This window comes from Pempheris klunzingeri, chromosome 13 (assembly GCF_042242105.1).
Source record: "Pempheris klunzingeri isolate RE-2024b chromosome 13, fPemKlu1.hap1, whole genome shotgun sequence".
In the NCBI taxonomy this organism is placed as follows: Eukaryota; Metazoa; Chordata; class Actinopteri; order Acropomatiformes; family Pempheridae; genus Pempheris; species Pempheris klunzingeri.
The window spans coordinates 14,455,383-14,477,503 of record NC_092024.1 but is presented as its reverse complement, the minus strand read 5'-3'; the positions used below and the strand labels follow the sequence as shown (position 1 = coordinate 14,477,503).

Here is a 22,121-nt window from a genome sequence, read left to right as displayed (position 1 = left end):
TATTTCAAATAAATCCTACCACCTGAAAGAGGTAACTAATTGATTGACAATCCCCTTTAGGCATCCCAGCCTAATTTCCTCATTCTTTCCAACCCTTCCACAAGGTGATATCAGCCAATGAGAGCGGCCCTGCTCTTTATACTGGCCAATCAGAGCGCGATGCGAGTAAGGGGGCGGTAGCGGGCGCGCAGTGTATAAAGCCCTAACTGTACGTCGCTGTCAGAGCATTGTAGCTTTCCAGGACAGTGACAAGGAGACCACAAGAGGAAGAAACCCGTCACAAGCTTACGCTCAAACCTCGTTGGGGTCACCGTTTCATCTCTGTTTTCACCATGAAAGCGATCAGTCCCGTCCGCTCGGTGAGGAGCTGCTACAAGGCCGTGTGCTGTATTTCGGAGCAGAGTCTCGCCATCAGCCGGAATAAACACTCGTGTCTGGAGGAGCCGGTGGGCGCCCTGTGCGACATGAACGACTGCTACTCCAAGCTGAAGGAGTTGGTGCCCAGCATCCCGCAGAACAAGTCCGTCAGCCAGGTGGAGATCCTGCAGCACGTCATTGACTACATCTTCGACCTGCAGATCGCGCTGGAGGCGGTGGACACGGCCGCCCCGGAGATGGTTTTGTCAATAAAGGTGAGGGGAGATGCGGGCTGCACGGTGGACTAATGCTTGTCCTTCAACACCAGCAGACACTGACATTCACACACAGCTGTTTTTGTGGAGCTCCTTGCACTACGCACCCCTGCATTGACCAGAGAAGCAAAAGATAATTACATTTACCGCCTCCGTCTGTGGATTTTGTACAGTTTATTCCCTGTGTTGTAGCGCATTACGCATCTCCGCGTGCATGCATGGCGCTGATACTGTATTTTAGACTGTTGTTGTGCAGAAGCAGATGATGATCTCTGATATGTGATGTTGTGGTACACATGTAACACCCCCGCACAGACAGTTTCTTCATTCTATGCAATTAGATTTAAAGGTATTGTCAGCGTCTAAAGACTGCTTCTCCCCTGTTTGCTCCCCATTCAGACTGCGGACCTCACACGCAATTTCTCCAAAGAAGAGGGACGTTTGTGCCATTAGGATGATGGTGACATATTAAGGTATGTATTTATTATTTAACAATCAATCTTCATATCTTCTTAAATGGATAACAGTGCGATAAATGTGCTCAGGAACAGCACATCTCCCAACAATTCGCTTAGAATTACAACAGTGCCTTGTTTTGACGTTAAAAAAAGAAACAACTCATTAATAAAACTTTAAATACCAGCGAGTATAATGTTAGTATTGATGTGCTGGGACATGGAGGTCTCCTTACCCGCCACATTCACCATGGTTGCCAATTAGACAGGCCAGTGAATGTGTAGCGGATTCATTGCTATCTGCCTGGGGTTAATGAAAGTTCCATGCTAGGCGCCAGTCTGTCTGCTCTCCTCTGCAGGGAGGGAGGGAGGGTGAGAGGGAGAGATCTGACTTCACTTTTCTTCCTTTCTCTCCATGCAGGTGCAGGGAAACACATGTCTCCACTTCACTCCGGGCAAGAGGACAAGAGGGGCAAAAAGGGTGGGATAGGTATTTGGGAGAGGAGGAGAAGAAGAAAAAGGAGGAGGAGGAGGGAGGCGGAAGGTTTAAAGAAAGAAAAGACAGGAAAAAAGTGGACTGTTTCCTAGATGAGTGGGGATCAACAGTAGTGCATGAGCAAGAAAACAGAGACTCATTCTTTGGCCCCTGGACAGACAAATCAACACACCAAAGCAGAAGCCAGGGATGGAAACTGAACGCGACCGGCTTTATATGCCCCCCTCCAAAACAACCTGGGATCCCCTCTAGGTAGAAGTAGAAATATTGGTACAGTGTTCTTTTATTTTCCTTTTTTGTGTTGCATTCCAAACATTTGTGGGCTAAAATCCACACCCAACCTGAACCCTTTCTACACAAAGTCTCACATCATCTCACTTAATTATCCTTGCATTACCCCCCCCAAAAAAAAAAAAAAATCTGATTTCTAACAATCTGGAGACTGTTACAACTTCATATGAATGTGTACATATCTGCTGTGGGTATGTGAGGTGTGAGTCAATTTGGATGTTGGTAATTTTTCTGAATGGGAGTTTGGGTTTTCTTTGGTATAATCAGAACTCTATACTAGAGTTAATTGTAAATGTTTGTAGGGATTGTGTTATTTCTACAGACAATGTGCTGTGAGTTTCATAAACTCTTTATTCTAAAGTTTGTTTGTATGTATGTTCTTATGTAATGAAATAAAAAAAAAAGTAAAAATGTGAAACCGTTTGGCCTTCATGATGCTGAATGACTTTGATCTTCAGGTTGTGTTACTCAGAAGATATGGATGATGCTGACGAGCCTTTGCTGCTCTGGATGACAATGAAATGCTGATACAACAGGATGTATTCAGATGAATCTTGAGGTTGAGTGGTTGGAAATCAAACGAAGGGAGTTTCCTGCGAGTGCTTCTAATTTTCCAAAGACTGAGTTAACACCAGTTAAAAGAAGCTGAACTTCCTAAGCGGTGAAGAAGAGAGGATGTAACAAGATCATAAACCAATTATTCCCGTCAATCATAATTCTTGAAAGCCATGATTACCGCATTTATATCAACATCCATAACACCAGCTTAGCATGTGTATAAATATGTTGCCATGACCTTGGAGGCTGAGGAATATTGTCTTTGATACAGCATGTATACAACTCTACCTACCACTATTCTCAGGCTAAATTTATGGAGTGACATTAATTACACTTACAGAGAGTGGAGATAACTGTCTACTGATACATTGGCATCTTGGGAAATACATGTTACTGCACTTGGTGGTCTTCAAAATCTGACCGAACTACTCTACCTTGTGGATTTGTCTGGAATTTCAGGCATTACATATTGGCAAATTCTAGCGATGCCTCATCTGGAACATCAACAGCAAATAAAGAAATGTTTTGTGAGTTTATTGCTTATCTCGTTATGTGCCATACCAAACTTACACAGAGACGACGAACAAAACACTCAGACACTCAATATGTTTCCTTCATGCTGTTAATAATGAGGATGTGACTCCATCTACTGGTAGAAGTGGGTCCTTGGCTCAAAGAATAAAGATTTTGTTAAATGATCAGGCTGGCTATTTAGTATGAAAGGGAGGATGTTATGGGTTCCACTTGATTTTGTTTGTATTCCAAGTTCTTTTGTTTTGACCACATTGATTTACATTCATTTTACATTAATACATATAATTATCATCATTGTCAAACATACATGTAACCATGATGTATATGGAATAATCTATTACATTAGTGATTTCATATCCTTGTGTACATTCTAAAGAGACACTTTATATAGTCTATGACTTGTATTAAACACAGTACATTGTTGTTGTTATTCATTTACTACATGTATGCTTTTTTTCACCTAATTGTATTTGCATTATATTCAAATGTTTATGTTTACCCATCTTTGTGTTGCTTTGTTGTCCTTGTTTTTAGCTGTATGTCTATTTCTAACTCTGAAAACTGTTCCTGGAACTGTGTATAAGTACATTTAGAGCATTGAAAAATTCCTTGTATGTGTACGCACACTTGGCCAATTAGCTCACTCTAATTCTGATTTGTCCATTGTTAAGACTGTTAAAGAGGTGTTGAACTCATTCATAATTTCAGTGGTGTAGTTAGACTAGGTGTTGCATTCATTTGCATTATACTGTGAGGCTTTAGTGTCATTTGTACCTCACCTTATGTATGCAAATGAGGCTACACCATGCAATGAGCATCTTAATGTCTATTACAGTTCTAAACAATGGGCTAAAAATTAGCAGAGAGTAGATTTCAACACAAATGACACCATGTCAAAATAAAAACACCTTTCTCAAAGGTGTTTTACTGTTACTGTATAAGACTGCAGTAGACATTATTGTATCTATGTCTGTGAAGACATCCAGGTCATAGTTATTCCTTAGGAGTTGAGCAAAAGTCAACTGGACTTCTTCAGAACTGAAGGAGCCTCTTGGATGGGAGGCGAAATATCTTCAAGTACCTTTAACAAGTCCAGTTGACTTTTGCTCAACTCTGAGAGAAGTTAAACCAGGAATACTGCTTGAGGCTTCAGTACTAAAGATCAGGTCTCAGTCCACACCACAAGATGGGGATGTTGGATGAGGTTGAACCAACTTGTGTCCTCTTGACATCCCAAGAATGTGAGCACTCAAAACAGAGATAAACTGTTGCTTTGGGTGTCAAAAAGAACCTCTGCAGGTCAAGTGCAGCTTTGAAATAAAGTGCAACTCTTTGACCCTGCAACAAATCCAAATTGGTTTGATACCAGACGGAGATTATTGAGCATAAGAACAAAGCAATTTAGGCCTAATCCACGAAGAACAAAGCAAATCAGGCCTAATCCAGGGAATTCATCATTCCCATGAATGACATACAACCAACTCTGAATCAGAACTGCAATGTCATGAACAAGCTTGGGCATGTGTCAAACAAAAGCCCATCACCACTGTGAACATTATGTTTACTGAAGACTTTCTTTCTGCTTGCCTGTCCACATCGTGAGCAATGTTGGCTATAAAACACACAAGACAAATGTAATTGCACCTTTTAAATTCCAGATGCACTTGATGGGATTTTATTCAGTTTGGAAAACAGTCTTCAGTGACAAGTAGAGAAAAATGCATAGATAGAGATTTATCTTAACATTTCATTAAAATGTTATATTTCAAACCATATTAAACAACAAAAGAGATCACACAATCTGAAAAAAAACACATATAAATCTGGACTCCCACGACTGTGGACTACTCAACATCTCTATTGAGTAAAATTGTATTTTGTAATTAGCTCTGAAAGAGGAAGAAACAGAGGGTGGAGATGATGAGTTGCACTATGTGAAGATTACAATGTCATTTCTGTTAGTATTTCTAGTCTCTAACATCTTTAATGTTGCAATATCATGTGATCTACAAAGCAAATTTCTCAACCAACGGACAATTAAGAATAATCTTAACTAATCCAGGGTAATAAGGAGGCAACTGTGTCAGCTTTTCCCTCAGCCTTAGTCCTTTGTAGATACTGCATAAGAAACCAAAGGTACTATCCTGAGTGAACAGGCCATAGTTAACTTAACTTGCATTCAGATCATACTCATATATTACAATTTCATTTGAAATATAGCTCATAACATGGCATGACAATAAGCTTGCTTTGCCTTGGCCAATGGGGGTCAAGTCGTATGGCTTGGGTCTGGTAGCTGTGGTTGGGGGAGGGGTTGTTTTCTTTCAATATCTCCTCTGAGCCAATAAGCAAGAGTGGTACTGAGTGAATCCAATTATCATCTACAAACTATCCCCACTAGCACCTTGCACCAGGCCACAATACACTTTCATCAAGTGGAGTATGGATTCCCATGTAAGCAATAAAATGGCTCCTTTTTTCCTTTTTTTTTACAAAGGAAATGATCCAGGATATACACAATTACATATTATTTATATGAATCTATATCTAATCACTTGATCACTATTGTTCACAACATTTTCTTTCAAAGATATATAAAAATGTATGGGCCTACACTGTATCTGAATGTTCAACTTCTTCACTGTGCAAGACCTAACTCTTTATTAATAGATATTCTAAATGAATATTAAGTTACATTTTCAAAAATCATTGTAATTTCATAGATGCACCATAACATCAAATAACTGTACATGCTATGGACAGAATAATACTGTAATTTTCCATATTCACTCTGAAGTCTTGACTAGAGTTTATGATACTTTGATCTGTTGATTCAAACAACATGGGTTTTGTATTTATGTACAGGCAAATAGGTTGAAGCTTGCTCATGCAAAATAGTCCAAATACTGCTTTTTGTACGGTGTAATAATGACAAAACGTGTGGTAACGACAAAATTACAACTCTCTTATTGTATGTGTGAATATATAAACTGAAAAATCATTCATATTCAAAATAATAGCCGGCCATTGTCTCCAACTCCAGCCTGTTAATAAAAGAACTTTTTGTCTCTAAATGACGCTACTGTCCCTTTAAGAAGAGCAGCGCCATCCGCGTGCAACTGTTTTATGCAAATGTCACAAGCCGAACGTGCCGTCAGCCAATCAGAGGCGAGTTCTAACCGCGGGAGATCTAAATTTCGCGGGACGAAGTTTGGCGGTAAAAAAGCTGTTCCTCCTTAGCCCTTGTCCCCTTGTATGGAGAGCGGAGCTCTGAGGCGGACGGACAGGAGCCACAGACCAGGTCGGATTCCGCATCAGAGGGAGTCACAATAAGTTAAATTCTCAAGGAGGAGCCCGATCTCAGTGAGACCTGGAGACCTTCTGGTATTGGACTTAAAAATAATGGATGTTTGAAGTCGTTTATTTATTTAGCCAGCAGTGCTTATTGTAACTTGTAAGGCAAGTTTCCTCTGCACTTTGTTACCGGACAAAGACCAGTGTGCTGTGGCATTATTAGACAATACATCTGAATTGGCTGTTTATCTCATGCATCTTGCATTTAATAGTCTAATCTCAGCTGCATGAGTAGCTACCGGCTCCTTTCTTATTCCAACCGTAGGCTGGGGGTATATATTTCATACAAAGCCTACAGCAGCAGCAGATACTGCGTTAACTCGCTAATACAGCAGAGCATTGGGTGCTTATAGCTGCCAGCACACTTCTCCCTTCGCTTGACCAATCCGGTTAAATTTAGTTTACTCAGGAAAATGATGCGGATGCCTAAAGGCGTCTCTCCGGCATCGGGTCGGCCAGCAGTGGGTCTGCCTTGCTCCCAGCAGAAGATGAAGGTTTTGTCCACCGGAGGAGTGAAGACTGAGTTCTTCAGCTCCGGACTGTCCAGCCCGCTGATGAACACGGTACCGGCCGGATATTTCACTCAGATCTGCAACACCGCCGCGGCCGAACAAAGAGCCAACAGCCTGTATTCAACCCCCCACGGACCAGAGGCTAAACCCATCAGATCATCCTCCGGGAGACTGCCGGTATACAATCAAACACACACACACACCACAAACACACACCTTGTTTTAATATCTCAATGTCACCAGTGTCCAGCACAGTAAGTTATGTGCGTCTGTGTGGGCGGAATAATTCTTGATTTCCATTGGTATGCATGTTTAGCGACGTTTGGGGCACATTCAAATATGTTTTGACGCGATAAGCCACAGAGGAGCCACTGTGGCTGCTGCTGCTGGATGTGTGTGAATGGCGTGTGTTCCCTGTGCCTGCCGTGTTAAGCTGTGTGACATCTTTTCCCGCAGTCCAGCTGTAGCCAGACGAGACCAGACAGTTGATGGTGTTTGGAGAGTGTGTGATGGTTTTGGTAAAGGGGGTGGGTGGGGGGTGTGCGGGGGTCGTTGATAGTGTTTGGAGAGTGTTTGAGGCCCCTCTCTGTGAAAAAGAAGGATGAGTGGCCCCCACAGTGGGACATTGTAGCTTTTACACAATCAAACAATAACAGCCTGATGGAAGACACTAATGTCAACACAGCGTTTTATTCTCATCTGTTCTATTAACGCGCTCAAAATCTGCTGTAATTTTGACTAGAAATGTCCCCAAGTCACTAGCACCACTTGTATATGAGCAGCTTTTTTTGTCATTACACCCATATGACAGCTGCTCCAACTGCACCTGTCATTAAGGCAATTCAGGACCTGTGTAACCTGTTCACATCACCGTAGGAAGGAGGTGGAGGTCATAGGTCAGATCTGGGCAACTGGTGTGTGTGTGTGTGTGTGTGTGTGTACGCACAGGTGAAAAGAACTCCTGAAAAACAGCAAAAAGTTCATTCTCAGGGAGGGAGATTCGTTTATGAAAGACAAATCCAATGTGAGCTGTTTTCCTGCCGCGTATCAACAGCGTGCTTCCTATTCCTGAAGGCTTATCTGAAAAGCTCTATGATCGGAGAGGACGGGATCGCACTCAGCAAAGTGTTAGTGCTCCACACCTGCTGTTGCTCGTTGAGTTTGGTCGCCTCTTTACCAGTCAGCCGGCCCTGTAGTCATTTAGATCTAGTGAATTGCAGTGAGGCTAAATGGGTTAGGGGTTAGAGTGTGCGCAGGGTCTCCAAATCTCATGTTAACCCCCTGCCCCCGCAGCCTGTATTCACTAATAGGCCCTTCAAGAGGATTAGTTGGACATAAGTAAAGTGAGAAATAAGCTACCACCTGGCTTATCATATGCCAAGGTGAACGTAATTACAATACAAGTCTGTGTGCATTCTTGGGTTTGTACACATCACATCCTCTATTTTGTTTACTGACTTGGAAATGTAGGTTTCCTCTTTTAATCCAGCATTAAGACCAGTTCATGTGACAGGTTGCCTGTTGCTAGCCCAGACCAAAATAAAGTGCCTATTGGGTTTATAATACAGCATACTGCAATGCTATCATCAGAAGATAGTGACAACTTGCAGATAAGGAGGCAGTATGCTGAGTGTGTTTTCACACTGATAGTGGTTTCGCCCATTCTTTCTCTCTTCCACATATACTTTGCATAGATGTGTTTGGATTTGCTGTGACCACATGAACTTCTGTTTATAAATGACTTGAAAAAGCTAAGTCAGTTATTGCACACTGTCACAGGTGTACATGTGGAACTTGCCATGAAAATGATCTTGATCGGGGTGTGAAAGAGTGGTGCACTTTTGAAATTGCAGAGCGGGTTTCAAAAGTCCAAAAGTCCCATGATTATGAAACTTCCTCAGTTCAGCTCAGTAAATTAGGTAAACTTTCAAATCAAGGGGGTAAAAACACCTTACAGTTCAAAGTATGTGTACCTGATAGATTAAAACTTGTGTCTTGTTCAAGTTCTAGAAATTAAAGAAACATTAAGCCTATTAATGTAATTTTCTTTTCTAAAAATGACCTTTGAAATGATCTTAAAGCTTTTTCCTTCCTTCAGAGGTGATGATCTCACTGCTTCCTCTTTTAACTTAATTTCCACGCATTTATTCCTAGAAATACTTGGATAGTACTTGTCAGTAGTCACTGTTTTCTGGGTTTTTCTGGCAGCTTTATGGTCTCTGGCACAGACCTGAAATTCTGTACGTGGTGTTGAGTCATTTAAGGTCACGTCCTAAATGCTAAAACATTGAGTCCACTCCATATTCCTTAAATAAAGAGATTTAGATCCACAGAACAGGGTCAAAATTAGGATGAGCGTCTGTTTTCAGCCACACAGCATCACTGCTGCAGCTGGTATGGACTAAAAATACATTTTCATACAACCTGTTGACACATCTTTCTTTTTCTTCACAAAATATAAAAGGCCAACACATAACCCAAACATAAGTAAGTCACTTTATTAATTTGGACATAAAGAGGCTGTGTAATAGTACTTTAACATGACACAATAATATATGCATGGGTGTCATTATTATAATTGTTTAAAGGGGAAAGTAAAGTGTGCCTGACTGCTGGCAGATCATCTGGCTCTGCAGTTTCATGTGCTGTCGTAAGTGAGGAGAGCTTGATCACTAAACTTGAAGATAGTAGACACACGGTGTCTTCTTTATGTGCTTGCTGACGCAGCTTCATTGCATGTTCACTCGTGGGCCTTATGTTTACAGGAAGTGTTGCCTCCTCGTGTACAGCACACTTCCTTCAAATTAAACAACATAATAACCACCGTCTAGTTAGCTTTCTGTAACAGGATGCTCGGCTCAGCATGAACACCTGAGCTCCTTTAAGTACAAACAAACTAGACAAATCTATACAACAGTCATGCATAATCCCACACTTGAAAGTGTGCTCAAGGGGCACGTGCTTTCGAAAAAAAACTCAGAAAAAGTTAATATTTGACTGAATGTAATTAACTTCAGCAGCAGAGATCTCATCATTACTTATTGATCATGCTAACTGTAGTAAAAAGGCAGCGTATCAGTGATTGCTATTTGAGTTTTAACCGGGGTGTGTGGACTGTTGATAATGTGTCACTCCTGTTTCGTTTCAGGTTGATAGTGGCGTAAATGTGTTACAGGAATCAGGTGTCCCTCCAAAGTCCAGGGAAGCCCTTTCTCTCTCTGTCGGCTACTTTCAATCAGATCTCATCCTCAGTGCTCTGAGGCCCTACAAATGATGAATCTGTCTGTTTCAGATACAACAAGCAATCTTTAGGTGCATCTGTATAATGTTTACCAGAAACAATGTTCCACTTATTCTCAGTTTTTGTGTGTGTTCCCAGATTTTCACGGAAATCCGCTAATATCGCATCAGCATTGATATCAGTTCTACGAATTACTCTTTCTGCCAAAAACAAACCTCTTCTAGGAGCTTTCTTATTACTTCCGAGTTGAACTGGGGCCCCTCTGGTGAGCCTCCATTCAGACTGATGACACTCTGGTGTGACATTGGCCACATTGCCAGAATCTCCCTCTATGTCTCTATTCCCTCTCATTCACCTTGTTTTGCCCCAGCCTCGGGCCAGCGCTGGCCCTGGAGCATAATGTCCTCAATAGGGGAAGTTTTGCATTTCAAAGCAGACTGCTCCCCCCTCTCCACCACCAGGCCAAATGGTCAGATCCACCCTTCTCTTTTACCTCTTGAAGAACACGTTGACAATCTCACCAGCAAAGCAAGCATTGTTTTTCTTAGAACAACCCAAGGGTGTGGTAGTGAGGGGTTTGTGTTTGCAGGCGTTGATATTTGCAGGCGTACTGTAACATGCCCTTGGCTTGGATGGAATCTGAGGCCCATTCAGCCTGACAGACAAGGTTTGTTGGTTTGAAGAGAGGCCGGACTGCAGAAGTGACTTCACATGACTGTGAGACGCCTCTGTGGAGATTTCGTCACAAGAGCAGAGGAGATGGGAATCAGCCAAAGAATGTACAGCAAACAGAAGAAGCCACGTGAGGTGCTTGGGTGTAAAGAGGCAGAGTGAGGTTATAGCACATGAGCTAGTAGGAGGAACTTTGGCTCAGGCCTTTCCTATTTCCTCTCACAGCAATTAGCCTAAACAGGAGCTTGCTGCATAGTAACAACATAGCAACTTAAAATTCAGTTTCAACTTGAGTAACACATGTACTATAAAGTCCAGCTTTCTGCGTAAGACTGATGCAAATGATCAGATGTAGTCTGTCAGGATGCTTTGTGTCCTGATCTCTGTCTCAAGCAACAAATGTACGATTTGCTTATAAATCATTGGGGCTTGTTAGCATGCTGAGTTTCCGCCTGATGAAATGGTTTTTGCACTTTATGGTTGACTCATCAGAGAAATCCCTCATGCAAAAAAGGGAGCACACAAGCCCCCACCCTAACCCATACAGCTGCAGGGTGAAACCGTTGGCCCCCCTCAGCAGCAACATGTCACCATGCTTGTGGCTGTGGCTCTCACATGGTAGACCTACAAGCCTGAAAAAATATAGACAAGGTGCAGCTTGATCTGCATATTTAGGTCATGGAAGTTATGAACCCTATTCTTATGTGAAGGCTGTTTTTTTTTTTACACAATACTTATGCTGGGATTGGTGGTATTGGACAGACAAGTTAAACCAGACAGATCTTCCCTCTGTTTAAACAACAGCTGTCACTGCTTGTAGACGCTCCAGCCAGTGTCATTTAATTCCTCTCTGTGACCCTTGGTGTTTAACCGCTACTGTCAGGCCTCCGAGCCAACAAAACCACAGCTCTTAATCCCACATGGGTCTTCATGAATGTACACGAAGAGCACTGCCCTGACCTTTGTATTTCTGTGTCCTGCTGAAGTTTGTGTATGGCTGCCAGTAGGGATTAAAACTGACCCGCCTACAGCACATACACTTGCCTTGCTGCTCCAGATGTCGCCAGTCAACAGGTGGACATGTCAGGGAGCACACTGGGACAATGGCAGCCTTCATTATCTGCACACTCACATAGGCACACCCATATATGGTTAAGTCAAGTCACCACTTTTCCCATATCTGAAGAAGCCAGTTGCCTAAACCCATTTATTTGTGAAAAAATATGGAGAAAAGGCGAGTTTGTGAAATACTACAGAGCTGAAAGGATAAGGTATAGGTGACGGAGGTGAAGTCCTAAGCCCAGATGCTACAAATTACCCAGCAGCCTCAGTGACATCTAGCTTGCAATCCCACGCCTCGTTAGCTCAGTCACCAGAGTGTTTTGTGTGGGCATACTGCGTGACAAGGGGAAGGATTACAAATCGACTGCACACTTTCCTGTAAGTCGTGAACATTTGTTGAAGTTAACAAGTAACTGGCAGGAATTCTGCTTATTCGGGTGTCGCCAGTTTGTGCAACATATCATTTTTCAGACAGTTGGTCGTTTCTCAATCCTGAGAGGGAGACTGGGCTCATGTGACTTTTGTTGTCACTTTTGTTCCTATGGGCTTATGTAGGTCACATGAGGATATTTAGTTTATAATGTGATCCAAAGGTTGTGCGAGTGCTTTCGATTGAAGCTGCATGTCTCAGTGTATGGTGCACCAGGGTTCAGCCTTTCTCACATGCAGCATATCTTCATATTCAGGAACATTTACTCTATGGGTTCATGTGTGAATGAGAGCAGGGATCAATGTACCACCACTTTTCCAACTCAAGCCTTGGTAAAAGTTTAGGTAAAATACCAGTAAGGCTTTGTTGTAAATGAAAACAGCGATTTTGCAGGGACAAGCTCTGTGCTCTCATAGATGTCGGTTGGTCTTGAACCAGCATTTGCATGGCATGAATGAAAAGGCACAAGGCGGAAATGTACCTGAATGTAGCCACGTATGTGAATGGTGAAAATCCAGTCATAAAGCCTGAAAGGTTATTCCAGTACCTGACTGGGTACTATGTGTGAGAGGGGCTTTATAGTGAAGTAATCATCTGATTGTGTGGAGAGCCTGTGTGTTAAGCTCTAGAAAAAGGTGGCATGGGGAGGCCCGAGAGGGGGAGGAGAGGTCAACGAGTGATTCCAGGGATTTCCTTGCGTTTTGTTGGCAGCGGGTTGAGAACAAGCCAATCACCCCCCTTCCCTAGCCACCCACACACACTCTCTCTCACACACACACACATACACACACACACACACACACACACACACACACCAGCCCCTCTTGAAGTGCTTGGGAAAGTGTGAGGGGGTTGCTTTGTTCCTGCACTTGAGGGCTGTTGGCACATTTACGACACTGCACTTTTCAACAACCCCCTGTTTAGCACTTTTAGCAGCATTGATGCCACATTTTCATGGATGGGCAGGACTTTCCCTACACACTCCATTCTTATAATTAAATGTTTAACTTTCCATTATGTAAGCACAATAGGATTTGCCAAGCAGGAAGGACAAAGGATTGTATCCAACAGACCAATGGGGAATATATTCACATTATATGGTGGTGATTGGGTCATAGTGAACACTGCGACTATTTTTTTCCTATTTTTTTCCTAAAACACATAAACCATTTTCTTTTCAGGCTAAAAGGAAGCTGGATCTTGAGGACCCACTTTACCTGCCGGAGTTCCGCACACCAAAAGGGAAAGGCAGCATCGCAGCCCGGATACCAAGTCCAAGGAGTGAGTACACCCCCACAGATCAGAGGCCACATGTGAGAGAGGTGGTGTAATGTAGTGGGTTTTGTGGGTAGATAACAGAGGTGCCCCAATACTATTACCGGTGTCTGTGCTGATAAACATCTCTCAAGTGCTTCTGTTCAAGTTAAATCAATTTTAAAAAGAGGCAATTCAAAGAGAGAAACTTCCTCTAAGGGGAGCTGGAGGTGCATTAAAAAAGAGAAATGGCAATTGCATAAAAATTAACAGGAAGTTGTAACATTAATTTATATAAAAAAAAGAGCAAAACAAACTGACTAATAAAATGCTGGATGTATAAAGAGTCTCAGGAAGTTGTGGAATAATTGTTCTTTACCAACAGGGTAGGGTAAGGCAGTGGAGCAGTTCGGTAGATTGTATGGGGGACGTGGCCATAGAGTAACACATTAAAGAGCAATGGCTTGTTTTAGATGTAATTTTTGCAAAGAAATAGTCAACACTTGACTATTGACAATCAATTTTCTTTTTTCTTTCTTTTAAAATCAAACTGTGGGACAGATTTGATTTTTTTTTAATGTAAATAAATCTAATGCAGTGCAGAGAGCCTTTGTTGACCCTGCTCTTATTACTAACTCTCACGTGCTATTTTCTGCATCTTCACTGTCAGCTCCAAAGTCTCCAGGCGAGCGGACGCGGTATGACACGTCCTTGGGCCTGCTGACCAAGAAATTTGTGGGTCTGATTGCTGAGTCTCCTGATGGAGTTCTTGACCTGAACTGGGCCACTGAGGTCCTGGAGGTCCAGAAGAGACGCATCTATGACATCACAAATGTCCTAGAGGGAGTCCAGCTCATCCGAAAGAAGTCCAAGAACAACATCCAGTGGCTGTGAGTACTAATGCAGTAGAGGAAATGTAACATGAGGTATGGCAATACCCTCAACAGCAGACACATATGTGGAAAGAAAACGTTTTAGAAACTCACAGTGTAAACGGCACTTGATCACAGAACGTGTTGTCTTAAAAAGTTACTAGGCACTGTAACGAGTGACTAATAAAAATTCCTCAACATGAGATGTTTGCTAACATTTGATTTTTGGTGAGAGGCCCTTTCAGACCCACGGAATAGTTATGGGCAGTTATGGCATTTTTGGTCGCTGAACACACGACAGCTGCAATTCAGCCCTGTAAACACAACTCTTTTTTACTTACCTGTATTTATTTTTGCTTACAATTAGCTTATCTGCCCCCTAGTGCCTGTTAGTGGGCACTGCAACAACTTCTATTGAACCATACAGAGTGCCTATTATCTGTTACACTTTTTCTCGTGTCTTTTGAGTCGTTACAACAGCTACAGACAAATTTCAGTGCACTCAGATAACTGCTCCTTTTGGTTTTTGTTTATTTATATGTGTGTGTGTGTATTCTCATAGGGTTGGAGATGTATTTGAGGGCGGTGCAGGTGGAGGAGAGAAGGCTTGCACCCTGAGGAAAGAGCTTGGAGACCTGGAGAGAGTCGAGAGGTCTCTGGATGAACTGATCCACTCCAGCACGGCGCAGCTCAAAAAGCTGACAGAATATGAAGATAATCAGAGATATCCTTTTTTTACTTGCAGCCGTGTGTGTATATCTGCATCTATCTCTGCCGGTCTTCTGGGTCTGATTACGCATGCAAATTACCACTTAATTTCTGCCGCTGTTACCCTTGACTCCACACTGTACGTTGGGCTATGTGACTTACCAGGACATCCGCTCCATCGGCAGCCTCCGAGATCAGACGGTCATTGCTGTCAAAGCCCCTGCAGACACCAAACTGGAAGTGCCAGACACCGCAGGGGTGAGAGCACGTCTATGTTTGAATTTTAGAATGACTTCTCATCTTCTTTCAGTTTCTATGCAATGAAACTATGAGCACTGAAAATGTATATTTAAAAACTACTGCCCCTTTTTTAAAGTTTTTTTTTCTGTAACATTAACATTTGGGTAGAGATAGAGTATGTCTGAGGCAGTTCAATCATTGATCTAAATTCCCATGTTCTTCTCTTTACAGCAGGGATCATTACAGATCTATTTGAAAAGTAAGAATGGCCCCATTGAAGTCTACCTGTGTCCAGAGGAAGGTCTTGAAGATGCTAGCCCAGTTAAAAGCGCTGTCACTCCTAAAAAGGAGTTCCATCAACCCCTCGGCCCTCCAGCTGCAACTCCGGTGGTGCCAACAAGCTGCAGCATCAAAGAGGAGCCTATTGAATGTAAGTCGGGCTGTCTGTATATTAAAAATAATAAAATAATATAAAATGAGAAAAATGTAAAGTTAAATGACTATTTATATGTTTATGTTTAAGACCTTGTTGTGTAGTGTTGTACAGTGTGAACGCACAATCAAACACATGAAATCAAACTCTGACCCCTGCCCTTCTCTCCTCCTCCTCCTCCTCCTTAAACACAGCCGACATGTCTACAGCAGCTCCAGCCACCTGTTCAGCGGCAGCGTCCACCTCCTCTCTGCTGGACGTCGAGGGTCTGCTGGGTTTACCCCCCAGCCTGCTCCAGATCACCGAGGACCAGCTTCCTGGCACTTCTTTCATTCCAGACGCCAACACCCCCTTCGTCAGCTTCTCTCCACCTTTGGACCACGACGATTACCTGTGGAGCCTGGAGGATAGCGAGGGAGTGTCAGATTTCTTCGACACATATGATCTTGGGGATCTGTTGAGGAGCTGAGAGATAGATGATGGGAGGGGGAGGAAATTTAGAGATGGGGGTGGGGGGTGGGGGTATTTAATTGAATGCCTTCTTGAGGTAGGAAATATTACACTATGAAGCCATCTCTCTTTGTTTTTGCCTGTTTTAATGTAAATGATTCCAAAGGAGGAGGAGGAGGAATGAACTAAAAATAATTTGTACATATGATTGTAAAATAAATGTGTTGGGTGAGGCTGAGATTGATGCTGATGTGAGTGATCTTCGACCATTAGAAAAACACTTTGAACATTTTTATTGACTTTTTGTCACATTTTTAGACTGCTCTACAAAATGTATAAATTCAAACAAACACAGGAATTATTATGCAGATCACATCACCAGCAAAAAAGACTGGGTATCAGAAGGTGTTTACAGTGTGACAACTCAGGAATTTTTTTTCTTCCTTGTTTCCAAAGTCTAAATGTTTGTGCCACTCTTTGGCCCATAGGGGGCAGCCTTGTATTATGTCAGCTTTAACTGCCATGCAGCTTTACAGGATTCAATCACTGGATGGGAGTGAGTTAAAGCCACCAAGAACCATACACAGGATGTGTTTTTTTTAAGACTCCTAGTATGTGCAACACTGACTAAATTACGCTGTGAATAAGTTGTCTATAGCTAGAACATACAGTATTGTGTGAAATCTGATCAGGTTTGCTCTCGCCTGCCCCTCATGTCTGGCTTTGTACCTGTTTGGTGCTGCGCTCTGTGACAAAATGGGAAAGGCAGCCTCTGAAAGCTGATACTGGATCCAGATGCAGAGTTAATGACTGATAATGGGTGAACTTGCAAGGGGGTCATGCTCACTCGTGTTGGTTTGGCAGCTTTATTTCAAATCCAGGTGCTCCTTTATTGATGTGATTTTGCTGATTTTAAGAGAGGAGTTTTGATTTAGCGGTGTAAAACTACTATTGTATTTCTGAGGAAATAACCCAAAATAAATTAAATGCAGCATCTGTTTTGCAGGTGCAGTGGAAGGGGGGTTAATTGTTGTAATTAAGGTTTAATTAGAGTAGTGATTTCTTATCCTGTTGCTGAAATGAATGGACTCATTCATTGAGGAATTTGTATCTCTATTGTTCAGATTTGTGCTCCCATATGTGGTGGTGCAACCCTTAAAATGTCAAAGACATGCACCCGAGATCAGAGCAGCTGTGACTGTGATCAGTTTTTTTTTTCGAAGCATTCTAGACATTTGGAAATTTGAATTTCATGCAGATGTATTTTTGGCTTTCCCTGTACAGTACAGAGATAAGCTAACTGTCCTGTCCTAACAAAACTTGAAAATGTGTGTCTGTGTGTTTGACAGCTTGGGAATTGGGTGTTGTGGTGTGTTTGTGTGCGAGTTTTTATGGAGTAGATTAGAGAACGAGAGTTCAGAATTTGTAGTTTTTTCAATGAGCATTATTTTTCTGGTATTTGTACATAATTTGTTTTGTATTTATACCTATTTTTCAGAATTTTTTGAAAGTTGATACTGGCCTTTTTACAGAAGGCTGTTTTTGTATGACATGCAGCACTTAATATTTTGTAATATTGTGTGGTCTGTTTGAAATCAAATAAATACTGAAGCCATGGTTTACATTTGGAATTCTGTTTTCCTTACTTTACCATTTCAGTACTCTGCGATTCCTGCAGAAATGTTTTGAATTAGTTATTCCCAGCAAACATTATTTTCAACAAATGTGCAGTGAAAATACATCTAGACTAACATGAATAAATCTAAACCACTACCTCTACAAGAGCCTTACTGGAAAATGGACATATAACAACATAACAACAAAAGGGCTTTTGTATTAAAAACCTATAGAGGGAACCCATGAGGTGAAATCAAAATCTGGAGTATTTTCTGTCTAAATCCACCAAGGGTAAGGTCACTAAGGATGCTGCGCTAATAAGAAGTGACATTCCCAGAGGAGAGAAAATAGGCTGACATGAGGAGTGACAATGACGCTGAAAAAGCTATAAACACAACCAGACAGGTACACAAAAACTACCCATCATTCTTTGTGAGTTGGTTGCTTTAGAAACCAGCTCACAAAGGGGAACGGACACAGAGGAGGTCAAAGTTCAGTGGGTCATTGTGGAGCTGTGTTAATGCATTCTGGGGGGAAAGACATTTGCAAGAAAATGTATGGATTTGCAAGTTTTTGTTCATGTTGCATCCAGCTATCAGTCTGTTGAAATACAATGTGAAGAGGAAGGTTAAATGCTCACTGGCTGCTATTTTGGAAAGCTCATATGCACCTTCTGAGGAACTTCTAAATTCCCTGTAGAAAGGAGCTCAACATGTTAGCTTATTTCTTCCTGAAGTCATTTTATATAGACTCTAAAGTTTATGGTCTACAGAATTATAAAGGTTGTGTGTGACAACAGGAAACAAATTGTCTGTGAAAAAATCATCACAGTGATCAAATACTGCCAACACAGCTGATGTGGGGAGCAAGAAAACAGGGGAGCTTGTGTGCATACATTTTTAACCCTCACAAATAAAGTCTGTCCCCTCATGCAGCTTGTCAACCGCAGCGGTTTTCTGCGAACTCTTGTGTCTGTTCGCTTTTGAAACTACATCAGGTGTCTATTAGCACTAAGTGTCTATTAACAGATGTTGCATGCAACAGCTCATGTGTTTAACAAGAGGTCATAAACTGAAATGCCAGACACCACATACACACACATAGCCTCTGACCGTGTGGTTTACATGCTATCTAAACAGCAGACCACCTCATTTCTGTCCTGGTCCTTGAGGCCAATAGCTGTGACAGCAAGGGGCTGAAGTAAATATTATTAGCTCAGCGCTTCAATTGCCAAAAACCGAAAACAGCCCCTTTGGGTATTGGCATGGCAATACTGAAGTGACAGCTCGCCACTAAACGAAGCATGGAGCTACTCATTAGCATTAGCTACTCTGGTTGGTGCATTTAAGGCCACACAATCTCATGTAGAGTTAGTGAAAGCCTTGAGCTCAGCTATAGAGGTCTGAACAGGTTGTTTTTGTAGGTTTTCATAAAGATTTTGCACACACTGTTCTCTCCTTAGATATATAAAAACAGACTTAATCATCCATTTAACAGATTTTAAATGGGTAGATAGAAGTTATTCAACAGGTAGGGGCAATGGTTAAAGGAAAAGTTGAACTGCTCTCAGAATTCTATTGTAATGTCCTTATTGACACACTGACACTGCGTTTACAATGGATTATGAATCACAAACAAGTTTGACTACCTATACCCACTGTGGAAAAGTTTTTGTTTCCATACTGTGATGACGGGGGCATGTCTGAGGGTGGGGTTGATGGGCAGGTACAGTCTGCTGCCAGCTATGCCACAGAGGACACTAGGCTGAGACTGATACTGCTCAGTCAGTTGAATGAGGGATGATGTCTCACTGAACGTCACAGTGCTTTTTGCAGCAGAGGTGTTCCCCAGTACTTAATCTCGGTGCAGCTGTGCAGGTTCTTGAGATGGATTGTTTTCAGTAGGGGCCCCTCCCTGTTCAAGACACTTCATATGCTTATTCCAATGGGAAACTGAAGACCTGTGTTGAACAATAAATCAAACCCCTCTCTCTCTTTCTCTCACTCTCCCCAGTCCTCCCATTTTCAGTCATCCGTGTCGACCAGAAGAGGGGGTATTTTACGGTAAGCCTGGGCCTCCTGACTTGACAGGGGTAGTAAATTGATAGCAGGACTGGTGGAGCTGAGTCAACAAGCCGAGTGGAGAGGGAGAGACAGATTTTTTTTTGGGGGGTGGGAGGGAGATGGGAGAACGTGTGCTGCTACTCCACTGGGCTGCTGGGAAGCAGCGCGGAAATCCTGGCAGCTGTAATCTTTACTGGAAGATGTCGCCTCGACCTCCATGCTGCTGCTTGTGTGCGTCACAGAGAACGAGAGGGGCAGCATTTGGTGTACGAAAGAAAGAAAGAAAGAAAGATAGAAAGAAAGAAAGAAAATTCCCATTTACCATTAACAGCAGCAGGAGAGAATGATATGGGAAATGACAGCGAAAAGATATGTGGTGATTAGGAAGGATAAGGGTGGAGACAAGGAGGGAAAACATTAAGTGAGTTACTCCAGTTTGTGTACAAAGACAATCAAGTTTCTCTCTATCTCTCTCCTTTCCTCTGTCATTCCACCTTTGGCCACCCCTCCTCACCTTCCAAAACTATTTGCCTCTGTTGATTCCCCATTTCTTCACTCCCCCCCTCCCTGTCCTTGGACTTGTGTTCTCCACTATATGTTGGGTTGGCTGAGCAGACCGGTTTGCTCACTTTTACAATAGGACCCAGGCTGGAAGGCTGGCAAGCACACAAAGGCTCTGCTTCTTTACTAGGGGCTGCAAAGAAACTGAAGGAGGGTATTGTTGAGGCACAGAAGGCCTTTGCATTACATCAGCCCAGACATGCAAGCAAAAACTGGGTGCATGCAAAATGAGCATGCAGACACACAGATATATTGCATATATATTACAACAAAAGACACCTATATGTATCCATGCAAACTGTTTCTATCCATCGGTACATCTTTTTATCTTTGCTTCTCTGATGTTCTCACATTCACCACAGGCATGCAACAGAAACAATGAGTGAATGAGGGCCTGCGTGGTAAACTGGGTCAGCAAACCTATTAATGTAGCTCTGCATTGTTTGGACTTTGTCGCGTGCCATCTCTTCCTTGCAAGAGTGGGAGTTTTTTTCTTGATGATTGATAGGATATTAGAGAGACTTTTCCAGCCTCTCTCTTGAGACTTTAGTGCACATTTTGAATGGTGCATTTCCGTAACTTGAATGGAAAGCATGCGAGGTATTTGTTTGGTCTTCCAGAGAATTTTCGCTCAGTGCTTTCAGTTTGATAACCACTCCTTTAAGCTTTCGCTTTAACGGCTCCGCACACGTGTGTGCAAGAACTACACGACACAGATACCAAATGCTTTGCAATGTGCAATTTGGCGTGTCTGAGTTAAGTGTAAAGTGAAGAGACTTGCGGCACAAAAACAAGTTTGTCTAACTTTGTGAATATAAACACAGCACCACTGTGAGCACACACAGTTAAGACACAACATCCATTCTGCACTATTCACTGAGAGGCAGCAGAAAGTAGATACAGAGAACAGATAAAACCCTTCTACCACAAAGCTAGTCTGTTTCTCTCTTGGATTAATATGATTGAAATAGCCTCATCTTGCCTATAGAGCTGGGACTAATTTTCTCTTTATAAAGTTAGTGTAGGCAAATATGTGGTTTTGTGGTAAAACCACATATTTGCAGCTTCCTAAAATCACCCATCTGCACTTCATGGTGTATTGTATCTCTGCTCTGCCAGAGGCAAGGTTCAGTGATACACCTCTTTTCTTCAAGTTGACAGGCCTGACAATGCGAGGCATGAAAGAGTTATGTTCTATACACAACCCTTGTAGTTTTTTTTTCCACCTCTCTGTTGCACTCTGTCCTTTTTGTTCACTCTGTCAGATGATTTCAGGAGAAGGTTCATGGGAGGAGACTTCAGAAATCCTCGCTCAATGAAAAACATCTTTTCATGAGATGAGAAAGAAGAGGAAGAGGATTTGGAGCCTAAGCTATGGATCAATCTGAAAAGACCAAAAGAGATGTTACACCTGATTAAAGGGCAGCTTCACAGCTACAATAGCCTTGCTTGAGATGAGATGAATATGTGCAAGTGCTGCATGTGTTTCGGTTGTGTTTTGCGCAAAAGCCTAATTCTGAGCACTTAACATAAAATAGACCTCTAACAACTATAACAAGTTTTTTTTTGCCACAACATCAGGGCTTTGAGTTATACCATTATTCAGTGATACTTAAAGCATGCCTATGCCTCACTGCACTGATTTTCCCCACCATCACCTCATCCAATGAAATTCCCCTCTTTCAG

The 22,121-nt window shown here is 42.2% G+C and overlaps 2 protein-coding genes across 3 annotated transcripts; both read left to right on the top strand.

Moving 5' to 3' along the window:
• Positions 1 to 238: 238 nt before the first annotated feature.
• On the top strand, positions 239 to 2,283 carry id3 (inhibitor of DNA binding 3). The gene is made up of 3 exons (XM_070842068.1): positions 239 to 632; positions 1,032 to 1,105; positions 1,509 to 2,283. The coding sequence occupies exons 1-2, from the start codon at positions 333 to 335 to the stop codon at positions 1,083 to 1,085; spliced, it is 354 nt and encodes a 117-aa protein (XP_070698169.1). The 5' UTR covers positions 239 to 332; the 3' UTR covers positions 1,086 to 1,105; positions 1,509 to 2,283.
• A 4,214-nt stretch (positions 2,284 to 6,497) lies between these two features.
• On the top strand, positions 6,498 to 16,225 carry e2f2 (E2F transcription factor 2). 2 transcript variants are annotated; one of them, XM_070842663.1, is made up of 7 exons: positions 6,498 to 7,009; positions 13,419 to 13,518; positions 14,162 to 14,381; positions 14,926 to 15,087; positions 15,215 to 15,329; positions 15,546 to 15,741; positions 15,939 to 16,225. In XM_070842663.1, exons 1-7 carry the CDS (start codon positions 6,734 to 6,736, stop codon positions 16,211 to 16,213), a joined length of 1,344 nt encoding a protein of 447 aa, XP_070698764.1. In that variant the 5' UTR covers positions 6,498 to 6,733; the 3' UTR covers positions 16,214 to 16,225. The 2 variants fall into 2 exon arrangements, with proteins under 2 accessions (XP_070698764.1, XP_070698762.1); XM_070842661.1 differs by having other exon boundaries at positions 15,543 to 15,741.
• The last annotated feature ends 5,896 nt before the right edge of the window (positions 16,226 to 22,121 follow it).